This window comes from Lates calcarifer, unplaced genomic scaffold (assembly GCF_001640805.2).
Source record: "Lates calcarifer isolate ASB-BC8 unplaced genomic scaffold, TLL_Latcal_v3 _unitig_1126_quiver_1290, whole genome shotgun sequence".
NCBI classification, from domain to species: Eukaryota; Metazoa; Chordata; class Actinopteri; family Centropomidae; genus Lates; species Lates calcarifer.
In genome coordinates this window covers 9,627-27,585 of record NW_026115305.1, presented here as the reverse complement: position 1 = coordinate 27,585, position 17,959 = coordinate 9,627, and the positions used below count along the sequence as shown (strand labels likewise).

Genomic DNA, 17,959 nt, shown 5'->3' with positions numbered 1-17,959 from the left:
AACATAGTTCAAATATTTAAAAACACATTTAACTACAGCATCGTACATACAGCATCTTCAGCCACAGCGCAAAAGGAAAGTGCTGGCAAGGGAAGAATTTAACACCAGACATGACTTGAATTTTTCACACCTTCAATAGATGTCCCAGGCAGCTGACGTCAGCTCACGGAAGATGAAATGAACACAGAGACAAAAGAAAGGTGAGACAGAGAGAACTGAGACTTGAAAGAGTGAGGAGCGAGAGATAGGAGGATAGGCAGAGCTGATTTTCTTTCTCCAATAAAAGCAACAACCCCCCAGTGTTGCTATGGCGACCTCCTCTCGCTCCCTTCCTTTCAGCGAGCTACCACTTATCCTTGCTGCCTTTCAGTCAGCGGGGCATGTGGGTGTGTGTGTTTATGTGTGTTAGTGTGTGTATGTGCTTTTGTGTGTTGGCTCCTGAATGAATCAAGCAAATGAAGGGGAAAGCCATTAGAGGCCAAGTCTGACTGTTTCACACACACAGAATTTTATACATACGCGCACAATATAGGTCCTTAAGCTGCAAAAATGCTTTATATTATATATTAAGTTAGCTGACTTCTCTCTTCCTCTCTTCACATTCTCTGTTTTTCTGCTCGTTTGTCTCACTGTATATTCAGCAGTGGCTCCTCTCTATCCTCTTTTTCTTTCTTTCACAACCACTCTGGATGATTTTCAGTTACCACACACCCACATCTTCCCTACCGCCACTACTTTCTGTGAACTCCAATGAAAAGAAAAAGGATAAGGAAGAATAGGGAGCTATGAGAGTTTTTTTTCCCATTACGAAAAGGTCAATGATCATGAATGCAGGGAGGTGAATCCTATACCATGAGACTGAATCACCTCCAAACTGTCAAAGGATGTCTCAAAGTATGCAGTACTCTTAAACTTGAACTTGAAAATACAGTACTTAAGGGCTGCATGTATGAGATCACAGAGGAAGGCTGCTTTTCTTTAGGTACCACTGGTCTCAACTGCTCTTCACATTGTCTCGAGCAAAAGCACAAAATTACACAAACATGCTCATGTAGACGCTGTTTTTGTATGTGACTCATAGCACTTGTTTTCATATTTGGGAAAGAACTCCTCAAAGTCTCTGTGTTTCAGCTCTGGTATAGTCTTCATCACTGACCAGAGGCCGTGTTTCCATATACCTCTCTTCACTCCTCACAAGCACTTCAATAATCTCTGCTGAATGCTAAAATTAAAAATGCATGTTCTTAGGCAAGTTTCTGTCAGTTGCCAGCGCCGTTTGACCCTGTAAAGACTGGATGTCCTGTCGTCTCAGACTGAATATTCAATCATGTTTAACACACACACAAATAAAACTGTCATTGAATTTTGAGTTTCATTTCAACAATTTGAATACATTTACAGCAGTTAGTAAAATAGAGTCAGGCAAAAAGGTGGTGAGATGGAAGTAATAAAGTCATGTAGTATTTATGCATATTTTGGCTTCAGTTTCACCCCCCACACGTACCCCCTGGTAATGACTGATCTGTAACTGTTATGATATAATTGCAGCTGAAAGCTTAAACTCATGCTGCACTGCAACAGTTACTCTGTGATAAATGGTTTTTGGCTTGTGAGATCCCATTTTCACAGAGATGCCGAATATCCAGATAGATTTGGTATCCATCTCTGGTTATCCAGAGATGTGATTTGACATATGTGGTCTCAGTCTCACAGAATGCAGGCTGACTTGCGGTTTCTAGAGTCTCCAAAAGCAGAATGAGAAACAGAGCCTTCAGCTGTCAGGCTCCTCTTCTGTGGAACCATCTTTCTGTTTGGGTCCAAGAGGCAGACATCCTCTCTACCTTTAAGAGTAGGCTAAAAATTTTCCTTTTTGACAAAAGCTTATAGTTAGGGCCAGCTTAAAGGCTTGCCTTGAACCATTCCCTAGCTTTGCTGTTATGGAACTTTATTGCTCAGGGACTTCCCATGATGCACTGAGCTCCTCACTACTCCTCTTCCTTTCCATCTGTATCTCTCCCTTAGTTTTGCGCTGTTTCATTTCTCTCCTCCTTGTCATGATTATTATTGTGCAAGGCAAGTTTACATGTATAGTACCATCTAGACAAAGGCAATTCAAAGTGCTTTACAGTGGCACAGAAAAATATTCAAATAAGTCATTATGAAAACATTAATTATCATTATTATATTACATTATTATCAACATTATAATAATGTAGAGCTTGCACTGTGCTGTGTGCTATGTAATATAAAGACTACAGTCTAGACCTGCTCTATTTGAAAAGTGCTTTGAGGACTTCTGTTATGCATCAGGGTTGAGTAGTGATAGTGTTTGATTAGAACTTGTTGAGTGGTTAAGAGTCATGATCTCCAATAATACAGATTAGAGTGGATGCTGAAGGACCTCTTTTATGCTACATAGATTAAGTTTTATTTTACTTACTTTACTTGCAGTGCCTAACACACAGGGCAGAGACTTCTAGTGAGTTATATAGAGAGAAAAACATGCATTAACTGATTTTTTTGATACTTGAGGGCAGTGAAAAACAATCAAGCTTTAGTCAACCCCCCGAACTTCTCCTTGTGTGGACTTTTTCACTCTACAACAGCGGTACCCGACTTCTTCCTTTGATCACGTCATAATCATTACAGCCACTAGAGGGCTTCATCACTTGAACATAAGCTAATGTTTTGGCGTGCTTAATAAAATAACTAATTCTGTCAATATTCTTGGGACGACAGTGTCTAATTCTCCATGTGTTTGTTACAAAGACTGATATTTTTCACATTTCACATGGTCATTTGACAATTGTTGTTTTTTTTTTTAAATAATTGTTGTTGTTTATAATTCTTAATTTAAAAATATTGACTATAGCAGCTTTAAGAAATGACTGACCCAAACCCTGATTCTATGTTGCGACCTGTCAGACTCATGTCTGGTAGCAAAACTACAGGCTTACTACAAACTGATATAGGTACCAATGTGAAACACACTTCAGTCATGCTATATAAGCTGTCTACCTCACCCATGATGACTTCACTGCATTAATTTAACAGTCTGCATCAGGTTTTCCAGTCACATTTAGTCTAAATACTTAAATGAAATTCACTGCTGTAACTACAGGCACTATTTGCACAAGCCTCCATTTCAGTTTCTACATGCTTTACACCATTTGTATGAAGCATGGATTGTGTTTTACTTCCAAGTTAAATCCTGCAGGAGATTACTTACGATGCTGCATACTTGCTATTTATCATGTTACTGCTGTATTGCTGCAACCTGGGGTGAATCCACAGAGTAGAGTTATACCTCTGTCCCAGCACAGACAGACTGTATTGCCTTCTCCATATTCAATGCATAGCCAAAGTTATGACATGAGTTATTCCTTACAGAGCTATGGTGATGTTATTGAAAATATATACATACTGCAATAAGTCTGAGAGCCTCTCCTCCCATACTGGACTAAATTACTTTTCTGTCATACATAAATTACCACCGGATGCCACCACCTGTCAGTGTGGTATTAAAACAGAATATGAAAACTACAGAATAAGGAAATGCACTGAGTCTATTGGAAAAAGAGAAATGTAATAAACAACTAAAAACCCCAAAGTCAATTCACGGTCCCTCTTCAGATCTGTGGTACCCACAATAAAATGCCTCTTTTCTCTATTGCTTTCTCTTTTAAGCACTATAAAAATAAGGGCCATTAAAACCTTATTGAAGCTTGACGTTAAGTTCACACAGTGTACAATTTATGTCTGAAATCATGTTATGCAGTTTGCAGTAGAGATTTGTGATGATGTTGAGACAATTCCACATTCAAATCTGACAGGAGTGAAATTCAACAAGTCTGTTTAATGAAATGATGAGACAGCTTCAGCTGGTTGAATTTCAGACAGTCAGCAGTGCATTAATGCTGTACTAGAGATACTGAAATACTAAAATGATGGTTTGTCTTTGCTGCTCTGTCACATGTTTCACATGACCTGGCATTATAGGCAGGACTTTAATATGCAGAGGATGGCAGAAAACTGAAATGCCACCACAAGCCAAAGAAAACTTCTCATCCAGCAAAAAATAACACACTGTAACTAACACAAATGGCTTTCCTTTGGCTTGTGACACAGGAAAAGAGAAGGAGTGAACGAGTGAGGCAGTCGGTAGAAAAGAGAGGAGAGATGAGAGGGACAGAAGCTCTGCTGCAGAACACACCTCATCTCCTCTTTAGCTGGAGGGAGAGAGGGGGAGAGAGAGAGAGAGAGAGGGAGAGAGATTCAGTCTGTGCCAATTTTCTCTTCAGCTCCATAGAGAGGCAGAGCTAGGGAAGTGATATTTCAGGAATCTTAAGAGATCCACAAACGTGTGACTGAGCGAGGGAGAAGAGACAGCATCCCAGCACATGAGGCATTTGCAAAGACAGACTGACAGCGAATGAAGAAGGCAAGAAACGGCTGAGAGAGATGTAGTCGGTGCTTCTTCTGCGGTAAGAGAAATACATGAAATATGTTGGTAGAATTTTCTAAGCAAACCAGGCACTGTAACGCTCACACAGACATGTAGTCTCTCATGCACACATGCAGCTGTGGATGACGGTTGCAGGTGTGTGTGTTAGAAATGGAGAAGCATGGGGTCTGTGTTGGGGGGGGATAAATCATAAGTTTGTGTATATGTGTGTCTGTGTGTATGCTGGAACGGATACAGCTGCAGGGCAATGCGTCTCTGTTTTTTTTTTTTTTTTTTTTTTTTTTGAGAATCTGCATCCAGCACCTCTATCTCTGTCATATACATCCCTCTCTCCCGCTCTCTAAATCCTCCCTCTTTCTATTCCGCCCTGTTGCAGTGTCTCTCTCCGTGTCGTAGCTGCACAGCACAAACAAACGTTTTGCAATGGACCATCTCATGAAAGCCTGTATTTCTACTCTGTACCTATTTTCTCCCTCAAGCCATTAAGAAATGTAGGTCTGAAAAGCTTTTCTACGGCACTCTCTTTCTGTTAGGTTAGAAAAAGCTAAGACAAATGGAGATGAAGGAGAGGCATGTTTGACTTTAACTTCTGCAGTAGCATGAATATGACTATGCTCTATAATAATACATCACAATCTAATTTTGGTTTTCACCTCAATAGGGATTCTGAAAACTTTCAAGCCACTGACTTGCTGATAGTTGCTCATTAAAAGGATAGAGACCACCAGCTAATTAATAATCCCACACTTAACTTCTTCATTAAATCTGCACAACAAAAGTTATCCTGTAAGAAAAGATATTTAGTTTAATACGTCAAATGTCAGATTTTCTTTCCAAAAGCACAACTTACATCAAAAGAAATCCAAAAGTTAGAAAGCAAATGGTTGTGATTTTGTGCGTGCTTAGCTTTTTAATGTATACCCTGAAACCTCCTTGTTCCACCTCACTGTATCATTGTATTGGATTGGTCTTTCTCTCTTATATCTATTAACTGTCTGTTGCAGCCCCCTAATCATTAAAGTACCAGACAGAATTGAATGTAAACATCAGCTCGAGTGCTGAGCTTGTTGTATATGTGTCAAGTCAAGTGGGGCACTCACACAAATGACAAACTGACAGGAAAGTCAAACAAAGGTAAACAAATTAATGTCATCTTTAATGTATTTGATTAAGTAGGTACAGTCTGGAGCATGTGGTGGTAGCGGAGGTTTAGCAAACATGCACAGGTATTGGGTGTGTGGGTGAGTGTGTGGGTGTGTGAGAGAATAAATTGGTTATGAAGGAAAAGAAATAAAAATGTATCCAACGGAAAAATGAATTGATTAGTTATTGATACAGAAACACTATCTGTCTTGGGTTGAGGAATGATATGAAAGTCTAACGACTAAATACAACAATCTGTATTTAGTATGCTAAGTAGTAAAGGCAGAGGGTTTCGTCAGATGCCTTTAGATTCCTCATTAATGCATATCTGCATTAGTGCTTCAGGAAGGTTTAAACAGGCTCTCTGTTTTGTAGAGAGCAGTTATACAAAATGTAGTACTTGCGGTGGCAGTCAGTAAATAATGGTATCCAGTACCTATAGTGATTCAGTGCACTAGTTGGTGCATCAAGTGTGTGTGTCACTTAATCTTCTTGTTATATTTTAGTGTGTAATTAAGATTATTTACAAAATACATGACTCGTGGGGTGAACTTTAAGCTTAAATTGAGGTAAAGTTAAAAGAAATATTAATGCAACAAAATATAATTGATAGATATATTTTCATACACTAATCAATCTTTTATTTCCTTGATTAATCAAGTACTTGTTTTGTCTATAAAATGTCAGAGAACAGTTAAAAATGGTTGTTATAATTACCCAGAGTCCAAGGTTACATCCTCAAATGTCACATTTTGTTAAACCAATAGTCCATAATCCAAAAATATTCATTTTACTAATATAATCAGTTAATTCTGACATTTGAGAATCTGGAGTCAGCAAATGCTGAGCAATTTTGCTTGAAAAATTACTGGAACAATTATTTAATTATCAAAATAGTTGCCAGTTAAGTTTGCTGACGATTGATTGATCTATTAATCAACTCTTCCAGGGTTTCTCGTTACCACTTTAATCTGCAGTGTCTAAGAGAGAACTCAATATTCGAGCTACTGAGAGCGGACACACAACCCATTTACTAAGCCACCTTCAGAAGCATGATCTGTACTTTTCTCTCAACACTGTTTTTTCACAAAATTACAAAATATATACATATACTTTTTAACTTCAGTATAATTACATTTTCAGTCACTATTTGACTGAGACCAATACATATTCTTGCAGTATTTATGAAGTTTAAATAAATGCTTTTTCCCCAGCTGTTGACTGGAGGGCCACTTGGATTAAGGTCAGTGCAGCTTTGTCTTTTTATTACTATTATTCATCCTTCAATGGCCGGGGTGCTGCTGTGGATTACATGTGAGCCATAGTGCAGCCATATGGTGAACTTTCAAAGGAATCTGAGTCAGAAGAGGGGAGTAATAATGGCCTCTAAGAGCAAAAATATTCTCTGTTTATCTCCAGCGAAAAGATTGTGGAGAGCTGGGTTATGAGTTTAGCCGCTGAGTCATACAGATCTATTTTCCACTCCCTCTATGAATCGTTCAAATTGCAAGGCGGCACAAGTCCTTTGTATACACATCAGCACACAGTCCTGCTTTCCTGCAACTGCTAAAAACACTAACAGTAAAATTAAATGATGAATCCATTATTGAGCTGGTTGCATATGAAAAGATGAGAGAGTTGAGATGAAAGTGAATGGCTGATAGATGAGAAAGAAGAGCCCCGGGAGGTGAGAATTGCTCCTGTGTTTTTACTGCTACAGCTCAGACATTAAATTGACTCAGTGCTTGGATAACGCAGTGCACTTAGCACTCGCAAACAGTATTCACACACAAAGTGCTCAGTTCTTGCTGCTCATACAATTAAACAACATGCAGTTTGAATGCTAACAGCTTTTGTCTTCCTCTCAATGAATTATCTGTAGATTCTCTCTCCTCCTTATTATTGGAAAATATTTGGCAAGCATCTCTCCACATTTTCTCCTCATCTTCTGGCAGACATCAATCCTGAGGACTTGTGCAGTGCCTTCTGTCAGTCATATTAACTGCAGACTTCAGCTCAGGATCTTTCCAAGTGTCAAGAAAGGTTAAGAGTGAATTAATACACAACTTTTATAATCACACAGCAGTTTTTTGCAGAATAAGTGGAGATTGATGAAAGGTACTGCAGTTTTGCAGCCTCAGAACTGTGGTCATGACGTAAGTTTCCTCAGTCCAGTCATTGTTCATCTGTGTTCTTGTCAACTGATACACAGATTGGGCCAAAACAAACTCCAAACTAAATCTCAAAACACTGAGACAGAGTGAGGGTAGGAGATTTGTTTCCATGGCAACTATGAAGTAAGTCTTGCATGGCTTCTCGGCATGTGTGCACGAGTGCTTCTCATGCATCAGATTGTTTATACCAGTACTAATGATTATCCATTGTGTTGACTTTTTTTTTTAAATTTGTCAAAAATGATTAAAACTCTAATACAGCTTTTTCAGGCTGGAAAAAACATCTAAAATAACATTTAGAAGACAAGGGACAGTAAAACATCACTGGCAAGGTAACTTGCAGTCATTGGCGTGTGAATGAGTGTATACTGTAAAGCACTATATATGATTATATATAGGTTATACAGATATAGTCCATATATAATTCATGTATTGTAATATTTTGATAAAAAATTAAGTGTAACATTAATTGCATTAAAGTGAAGATGACAGCACACTAAAGTCTCTTCATCTGTAAACCAGCACCTAGGTTTTGATTTGCATTCACCACACAAATTCCTCCTGAGTGTTCATTCACATTAAATGCTTCCAGCCCAAAACACAGTTTAAAGTATTGTTTTCGTAATCTGAGTGAAGATTCAACGGGCCAAAACCAACACAACTGCATTTAGATTGTCTAATTTCTCTAAGAACAGAATGTATGTAATCACAATCAAGATCACCATCGCATAAGAATTCCACACACGGGAGCTGTAAGGTATTGAATGAATAGCTTTAGCATTCCCACAGTTCTGTAAGTAGTAGCATATTTGTCATATGCATTGTCTGAATGAAACTGGTGAAACTTAAATCTACATTAAGTGATATTTTTAGATAACAGTGATCTAGATAGCTACCTGCCTACCTTTAAACCTTGTTGTGCTGTTCCTGAGTTTTTATGAAACTAAAAAATTACCATACACTAATCTCGCTGTTGTATTTTTATTGCTTGTAAGCTAATGTACAATTAGTAGCCTGCTACATGCTTTGGCCTATATTTTCAGCCCTACTTGCATCCAACATACTTTTCAATTAAAATCTGATGAGAGTAGGATGACAATTTCTCCCTGTAGGGTGCTTTTGCTCTATTGTTGCCAAATGTCTACAATCAGTTAATTTAACCATCTTGTACCATTAATACTGTGCAATAAGTCACAATGGATGTGAGAGTCTGCCAAATGTTGTAAATTTAAAATACTGATGTAATCCTGGTGTGTTTGTGTGTGTGTCTCTCTCTGTGTATTTGTTGCAGCAGCAGCTATATTCACACAGTCCTTCTCATTATAGCCTCAAGCACAGAAGGCTGATAATATAAAAGATCCTTGGGGTCTTTTAACGGTTACATAATAAATAGAATTTGTGGGACGCTATGTTCTAACAGGCACTGAGCGTGAATTGCTGACATGAAATATTTACATGCTTCACTATTTCATCACTCCTGCATATTTACTTAATCACCTGTAGGCTGTAAGTAACACTGGCGATCACAATGTACCAATGCCTTTCTCTATTTCTTCCTCCCTTCCTCCTCCATGCTTTTTCTTTCTCACTTTTTTATCATGATTGCCTTCATTTGTTTGTCACTGCACTTTCCATTTTTTAAATGTGCTTCTACAGTCAAAGCCAGATCTCCTTTGGAAAATAGAGACTGTGGGTTTTTTTCAGTACCTTCATCTTCTTTCTCATCTATCCACGGCTATAGAGCGTTTCTGCTTTTATGGGTCTGCATAATACATCCTTCAAAACTCTATATGACCTTGCTAAAGCATCAAATGTAAAACCCAAGTGTACTGCATATTCACAGACACTTGGTTTTGGGAATTAATGATGTTTAATGCTTTAAAAATGTGTTTGTATTGAAATGACACATTTAGTTTTAATAGTTTTAAGACTGCATTAAACAGTTGATTTTAGACTTTGGTCTTTTGTTTTTCCCTCTCTGTTTCTTTCTGAATCTTTGTATCTTTCTCCTCTTCTTTTTCTGACAAAACAGTGACGCGCCACACTGCGAGCTGCGAGTGCGCCACCTGTGGCCAGGATGTGAGATCGATGGTGTGACAACAAAGGCCATTATTGACCTACAGCCATTGTGCAGTCCCTGTTTCGCCAGTGCAATCAAAGTTACACATAAAAACACTCTCTGTATAGCAGAGCCAAACTTAGCAACAAAGGGAGAATACACCTTTCAGCTTTTTTTAATCCCTTCCTGAAGCTGGTGTAGAATGCTATCACCAGTATAATCCCTCTTTCACTGGTTACCACTCTATGATGAATAATGAGACTGCACCATCTGGCCTACCTTTTACAGTTTGCACATACACCTTGAAACTGTTAATAACATGACTTCACACACATCTCTGGTCCAAATGATTAATTTCAGCTCCTCATAACAAACTCTTCCTCATCTTGTCTGAATCAGCTCCTGTGACCTGTAAGGATTATGAAGCCAACTTTAGTGCTTCTACAGTTACAGTGTCTCCTGTGTGTGTTTGTTGGCGTGTGTGTGCCGAGCATCACAGGCTCGCTACCTCACGCACTACCATGGCACGTCTCCTGCCCAGTGCGGTGTGTGTGCCAGATCAAGCCGTGGTTCTCCCCCGATTCGGTCTACCACGAAGCTCCCACTGTGGACTGCAATGACCTGCTGTTGACCAAGCTCCCCCTACCCATACCTCCAAACACACACACCCTGCGCCTGCAGAGTAACCTCCTGTCTGAGCTCGACACTGCGGTGCTGCACGGACTCACCAACCTCACCGACCTCGACCTTTCCCAGAACCGCTTCAGCCACGTCAGGACGATAACTCAGAGCTCCTCTCTGCCCTCTCTGCTGTCTCTGCACCTGGAGGAGAACCATCTCAGTCACCTCCCCGAGGCTTCCTTCTCCTCACTGCCAGCTTTGCAGGAACTCTTTCTAAGCCACAATAACTTACACTCAATAGCACCTGGAGCTTTCACTGGTCTGGACTCTCTACTGCGCCTGCACATCAACAACAACAGACTCACCACCGTTGACCCTCGGTGGTTCAAGGCTTTGCCCCGCTTGGAAGTTCTCATGCTTGGGGGAAACCCTGTGGAGGCCCTTCCTGAGCGAGGCTTCCTAGCCCTAAAATCCCTCCGGAGCCTCGTCCTCGGTGGTATGGGTCTGAGAGGCCTGGCTGAAAAAGCACTAGAGGGGTTGGATGGCCTGGAGAGCCTCTCTTTCTACGATAACCTGCTGACCAAGGTCCCCACACAGGCCCTGAGGAGAGTGCCAGGACTGAAGTTCCTCGACCTCAACAAAAACCGCATCAAACTGATCGAGACCGGAGATTTCAGAGACATGATCCACTTGAAGGAGCTCGGACTGAACAACATGGAGGAGCTCGTTTCCATTGAGAAAGCAGCCCTGGAGAATCTTCCGGAGCTCACCAAGTTAGAGATCACCAACAATCCACGTTTGTCTTACATCCATCCGCAGGCTTTCCTCCAGCTGAGCAGGCTGGAGAGTCTGATGCTCAACTCCAACTCTCTCAGCGCTCTGCACCAGCACATCATGCTCTCCCTGCCCAGTCTTCAGGAGGTCAGCTTACACTCCAACCCACTACGATGCGACTGCCTGTTTCACTGGGCCGCCGAGGAGGCCTCTCATCCTCATACTGAGAAAGAACAAACGGATGCGCAAACGGCTCGGATGGTGCGTTTCATCCAACCCCAGGCCACCTTGTGCTCTGAACCACCAGAGCTGAGAGCTCGCAGGGTGAGGGAGGTGTCCTCTAGGGAGATGTCGGCCTCCTGCCTCCCCATGATCCCCACCAGCTCCCTCCCCTCCTATGTAGGAGTAAGAGAAGGAGGCAAACTGGTTTTGCACTGTAGAGGTCTTGCAGATCCACAGCCTGAACTGTACTGGGTGACTCCCTCTGGACTGAGACTTGGTCCTGCACCCGACCATGCAGCCAAAGGTTTACCAGCTCCTGCTCCCTGCCACAATTCAAAAGTCTCTGAAGGAGTCAACCATACATCTGCCTCCAGCCTCTCTCACAGCCAGACTCAAGATAATACTCCCTGTAACCCCTCAAAACGCTACCGGCTACTGCCTGAGGGAACTCTGGAGATCAACAAGGTCACTCCCAGCGAGGCGGGATTGTATACCTGTGTAGCTGAGAATACGCTAGGAGCAGATACGCGCAGTGTTACTGTGGGTGTGCATAGTAGAGAAAAGAAAAGAAAAAGGGGCATGTCCGCTAATCTGAGGGGATTTCCATTGTTCAGAGAGGATGCCAGGTTGGAGGTGAGGGAGGTTGGACAGCACTATGCTATCCTGTCCTGGCAGAGCGGACACAACCTCCCCTCGACTCGCCTGTCCTGGCAAGCCATGTACTCAAACGCCCACACTCCGACATACACCACACGCGTCTTGGCTGGCACACAGAGTTTCAACCTGACCCACCTGCAGGCAGAGACATTTTATCGCGTGTGCCTACATTTAGGGATCAGCAAGGATGCCAAGTATGCCAACAGGAGATCAAGAGAGAGCAGAAGGCCTCAGTGTGTCTCATTCAGGACAGAGGATGTACCAGAGCCTGAGCCTGGCCTGCAGCTAAGCCCAGAGCTGACCTCCACAGCAGTTACACTTCTTCTCCTTGCACTCATACTGCTGCTGCTGGCGGGCCAGGGCTGGGACAGTCAGCCCAGCGACGGGGCAGGAAAGGTCCACAGTACCCTCATCCAGGAAATCAAAAGTCCCAAGGCTCTGATCATCAAACAAAAGACAGAAGGGAGCAACGAACACCAGCCAAAGCAGAATGAGAAACTGCTATTACATGAGGACTGCTGAGATAATTACATCTGTGGACACTCAAATACAGACAAAAACACTGACACACACGTACAGACATACAAAATATCAGATATACACTTTGTAAATCACAGCTAGGAGAGAGAAGTCATAGATCAGAGAAGTGGTGTAGAAAGAGATTTGTATTTATTTTATATACAGTATAAAGTATATATTGACATTGTTTCTGTGTGTTGAGATGTATTGTAAAGAATGCCTAAACCCTAACCAGGGAAATAAAACTGGACAATCATACTCCTGCAGCACAGAGAGTGAACACAGGAGAAACAAATGAGTCTGAGCTGCTGATGGCCACAGGACTGAAACTGAAGAAAACCTGATTCAATCCAAGGACAGATATTTACAGAGGAGAGCAGCTCAGGCCTCCAGGGTATTTGTCATGTTTAATGTCTCCATGTTCAACAGACTGAACCATACTTTCTCCAGGGAGATGAAACTCTGCCTTGAGACTGATACTGATTGAAATTCCTGCTTGTTTGGGCTCTGTAAGTCAAAGTGATTGATGTAAACAACCCTTTTGCTTAGCTTTCAGTACCTTGGACTGGGTTGTTGATCTTGCAGTACATATACAGTATATTCATCCAGATTTCCTGCCTAACATCCAACATCCTCTTTCAGCATAAAAGTGATCAACAAGTGATTGTGTTAAATTCTATTTTGAGCTATTATACAATAAAATCTTTTTAATTTACACAGTCGTACAGTTTATTTCTTTTTTCTTGCCACAAACTGAGTTTAGATTAAACCGAAAATATGATCATTATTCAACCAAATGAGCGAACCAGTCCTGTGTCAGACAACAGAGCATAATTCAAATTTTCTGCATAAAAATCTCTCACTGATCCTTCTGCAGCTACAACTCCCTCCTTATCTGCATGCAGCTGGTATTGCTCCACAGTAGGAATAAGTACGATAATAGCTCAGTACATCTGACACCTACTCAGTAAACACAAGATACAGTGTGTCCCCTGCTGGATAAGACCTGGAACTGAGCAGAGGCTTCAGACAGCTTAAAGGCTAGGTTCACATTTGACAGAGTTGTGTTGATACAATAAGTTCTCAATATTATACAAAACTCAGAGTTACTGGTCACTGTAATCATTCCCCCTGTCCAACCTGGAAGTGAAGAGCAAGAAGAGGATACTGATACTAAATCTGCTGTAGGACTTCTGAAGATCAGACAGGTAATATAAGGTTTCAGAAGTCTGAGTAAGTCAGATCAAATGATTACCTAAAATTACAGTCTTTTTACCATGACATTTGCTTGTTGTGTGTTTTTATGAGCACAAAAAAGCTGAGCTAAAAAGACTATAATTTTGAAAATTAGCCACTTGAATTGTCTAACTACTGATGAAGCATCATAATAACTTCAGCTGAGCCTACAAATGGACTTTATCCAGGGAAATAAAAGTCAGCGTTGAGACCGATATTGAATGAAATCCCCGCTTGTTTGGACTCTCTAAGTCAAAGTAAACAAACAGAACAATATCAAAGGATTTTGTCTCCAAAAATATATCCACTAAACATAGATATATCCACTCCAAAAGTATAGAAAAGTATATTTTCTATTGTAATGGATTTAAAAACATTTTCAAGTGCTTGCAACTAACTAATTTATACGTTGACATTTCAGAGAGTAGTATTGTAATTCAGCGGTCTCAAACCTTTTTGCATCACGGACCTTAATTTCCCTGAGGGAGTCATCCCAAGGGATCAATAAAGTCTAGTCTAAGTCTCGAGCGGTTTCATGCAAGATAATACTTTTCTTTTTGGGAATATAGATTCGGCATAAAAACAAACAAACAAACGCAAAGTGCACAATAAATACAACTCACCATAACTTAGCAGTAGGCAGCATCAGCTCTTCAACAGTGAAACGCTTCTTAGGCGAAGTACGGTGTTCTCAGTGTAGCTACACCTGTTGCTGTGGTGGTCTTGAAGACTTGTTTCTGTCCTTCTTGTTCACGTTTTTTCCTCAAAGAACTTGGACTCTGTCTTGTCTTTTAATGCAGAGTGCTTTGTCTCTGTGTGTCGAAGCAGTTTTGAAGGTTTCATTGCTTTATTTGAAGCCTGTTGCCACATGTAGAGGAGGCCTGGAGCACGTGAATCACCTCTCACGATAAGGCCGTACTTTAAGTTGGACTCCTGGTATTTCCCACTAAATGCAGCTTTGTTTTTCTTGACAGTCTTAGACTTTTCTGCTGTCTCATCATTGGGCCTTTTCCCCTTTTTATAGAAACTCTCCACAGATATTTGTTTTTTACTCACTTTAGCTAGTTAGCTGGCTAGTTTAACCTGTCGGGCATCACCACCATGACAGAGACAGGTGTGTGTCAAGCGGTATCAGGAGGCACAGACGGATGTGATGGGCAGAGAGTCCGGTCATTTTTCAAAATAAAACACTCCGCATGCTCCAATAGTCAATAACCTAAAATAATAGAAATTATTTCTTCTTTCTGTGCGGTCTGGTACCAAATGATCCACGGCCCGGTACCAGGCCTTCAGGTTATGTGGTTGAATAAATTACAGAATGAGTTTTTAATGCAAAATGTACCCACCAATAAAAACTGACTTTCGACAGTAATTAGGGCCCGAGCAACGAGTTGCGTGGGCCCAACGGGGCCATGCAACGAGTTGCAAGGACCCTCTTGTTTTCGGTCTGTTTATTATTATTATTATTATTATTATTATTATTATTATTTTTTTTTTTCTTCTTTTTCCGCCTCTTAGATCGGCTTTTTGAGGGCCTTAACATGCGTGAAAACTTACCAAAATTTGCAGACGCGTCAGGCACGGCGAAAAATTTAATAATTTAGGGGTCTTGAGCATGGGCGTGGTAAAATGCCCTCGGTAGCGCCACCTACATTTTTAAACGGAACAGCCCCTCAAGCCCGTTGCGCCTAAAAATCTGAAAATCTGCACACATATGTAACATCCCATGACGCACCAAAAAGTCTCTTGGAGCCATATTCTAAACCCAACAGAAAGTATTTTTATTTTGACCGGAAGGTGAAAAAATTGTGTGTTTTTGGCCATTTCCAGGGGTCGCTTGAACGCGAACTAGTCCTAGACGCATTATCCCATTGACTTCAAAACTTAATAGTATGTTCTTAAGACATAGACGATGTTAAATTGCGGCAGATTTTGAGTTTTTGTTGAAGGGCGTGGAAGTTATGGCCCCTCAAAGTTCGATTACTCGCCACGAAACAGGAAGTTGCTTTATTTTTGCTATATTTCGGCCATACTTTGTCCAAACTGCATCAAACTTTACAGGATTGTTAATGGTACCTATCTGCACACATCCATATGTCAATATTCATACAATTGTTGTAGCGCCACCTATTTATAGCAGGAAATGACATATTTTATAGTGTGATGTCCAGTTTCTAGACGGGTGACCAGATTGACTTCAAATGTTGTCAGCCCCTCCTTGACAATTTTTGGAAGACTGGCTCCGAAAATTGTGAGTTTGGGTCGAAGCGTGTGCCGGTTCTGGCCCGTCAAAGTTCGGAAACCCAACTTCCTGTTTGAAACCTCAGATTTTGGGGTAACTTCCTGTTGCGACTCTCTACTTTATCCTACAGATGGAGCCATTGTATTACTCTTTGATGGGTTTTTGGAAGGGGGTCTCTGTGTGTGTGTGTCTGTGTGTGTGTGTTTGAGGGGGGAGGGGAAGAGGAGTTGATTGAGTCTGTGAGAAGCTGCCACAGGGAGGTTACAGTCAAGAGAGCCATGAGCTGTCACAGATGATGAGTTCTGAAAAATATTATCACAGAAAATAATTAGCATAAAAGCTTTTATTTTAAATTTGTTGCAACAAATTCAGGTTTCTTACAGCATTTTCCTTATTGAAAACTAAATTCTACCTGAAATGTATCAATAAAAATCTTCTTTTGCAGTTAATGTCACCAGTTTATAGTTTAGTTTTAATAGCATTCCCTGTCACTGATGTGCCTTTAATTATCGGTTCTATCAGGGATCATTTATGTGTTTATCTTACGGGGGTGAGCCACCTCACAGGTTGGTTATATTACCTGTTGACCTCAGCTCAGTGAGCTAAGACAATGTTTAATGCAGTGTTTTTTCTGATATGAAAATGGATATTATTCAGCACATCTAACCTCAGCAGGCCCCTCTTCAGAAACTCATATCTGCAGATGTCAAAGCTGGCTCAAAAAATTAAACTGGCTTCAAATTAATTTTAAGGAATTGTAGGTTATTTTGAATTCATGTAATCTTTCTCCATCACCCTTTCTGTTTCTTTCCATCTCTCTACTCATCTTCTCCCATATGTCTCCCCTTGACCAAAGCTGAGCGTGGATTGATGCTGTCTTTACAGTTTGGTTTTGATCAGTTAGGAAATTTCACACGGGGTCAGCTGATTTTTTCGTGTTACTCAGTGTACGGCGACAGGAAAAGTGCACTAGGTCCACGGGCGTCGAGGTGAACCAGCTGAATATAAGCCACTCAAGTTGACGACAAGTGCATTGAAAAGTAAAAGCTGCTGGCCTTTACCTTTTCTTTGTCAAAGCGCCTGTTCGGCAAGTAGTTAGTAAAGTAATATTTTCAGCCTTGTCCACAGTCTCATAACATGTTTAACAGGAAGCACAGCACGCTGGTTAAGCTCATGGCAAACTGTTACTAACAGCTAAAATGAAAGCTTGTCTGTATATAGTCTAACTGGTTAGTTTGTCACTAATCTCCAAATTTTGCAAATTGCTATAAACTTCACTCTCTTAAACCAGTAACAGTCTGAGCTGGACTGATAGGGGTCTGTATGGATAAAGATAAAATCCTAATGATACCCATCCCTACAGCTGGTTAGTGGCTTCGCCCTGACTTTAGGCAGATGAGATATTCACTGTTCAAATAACTTCATTATAAGCCTTGTTTAAGCATAAATGATTTATATATGCACCCAATAACAGAACTTAAAAAAATGCTTTTGCTCAAAGCTCAAAGCTTTTAAACTCAAGTTAAAACTGAGTTTTATCTCCTTTTGGGAGGGGGTATCTGTGTGTGTGTGTGTGTGTGTGTGTGTGTGTGTGTTTGTGTTTGTGTTTGAGGGGGGAGGGGAAGAGGAGTTGATTGAGTCTGTGAGAAGCTGCCACAGGGAGGTTACAGTCAAGAGAGCCAAGAGCTGTCACAGATGATGAGCTCTGAAAAATATTATCACAGAAAATAATTAGCGTAAAAGCTTTTATTTTAAATTTTTACATCTCGGAAGTGTGAACTGTTACGCCAGCGTGTGCCCTGCGACCTGCGTTGACCCCGCGGTTGCCGGGGTCCCGCGGTCGCCGC

The 17,959-nt window shown here is 41.0% G+C and overlaps 1 protein-coding gene across 1 annotated transcript; it reads left to right on the top strand.

The window, feature by feature from the left end:
* The first annotated feature begins 4,155 nt into the window (after positions 1-4,155).
* On the top strand, positions 4,156-13,349 carry LOC108886440 (leucine-rich repeat neuronal protein 2). Its single transcript, XM_018681303.2, has 2 exons — positions 4,156-4,484; positions 9,815-13,349. Exon 2 carries the CDS (start codon positions 10,262-10,264, stop codon positions 12,635-12,637), a length of 2,376 nt encoding a protein of 791 aa, XP_018536819.1. The 5' UTR covers positions 4,156-4,484; positions 9,815-10,261; the 3' UTR covers positions 12,638-13,349.
* The last annotated feature ends 4,610 nt before the right edge of the window (positions 13,350-17,959 follow it).

What these genes read in the sequence shown, in the direction of transcription:
- LOC108886440 (XM_018681303.2), top strand. Translation starts at nt 10,262, where the DNA reads ATGAAGCCAACTTTAGTGCTTCTACAGTTACAGTGTCTCCTGTGTGTG.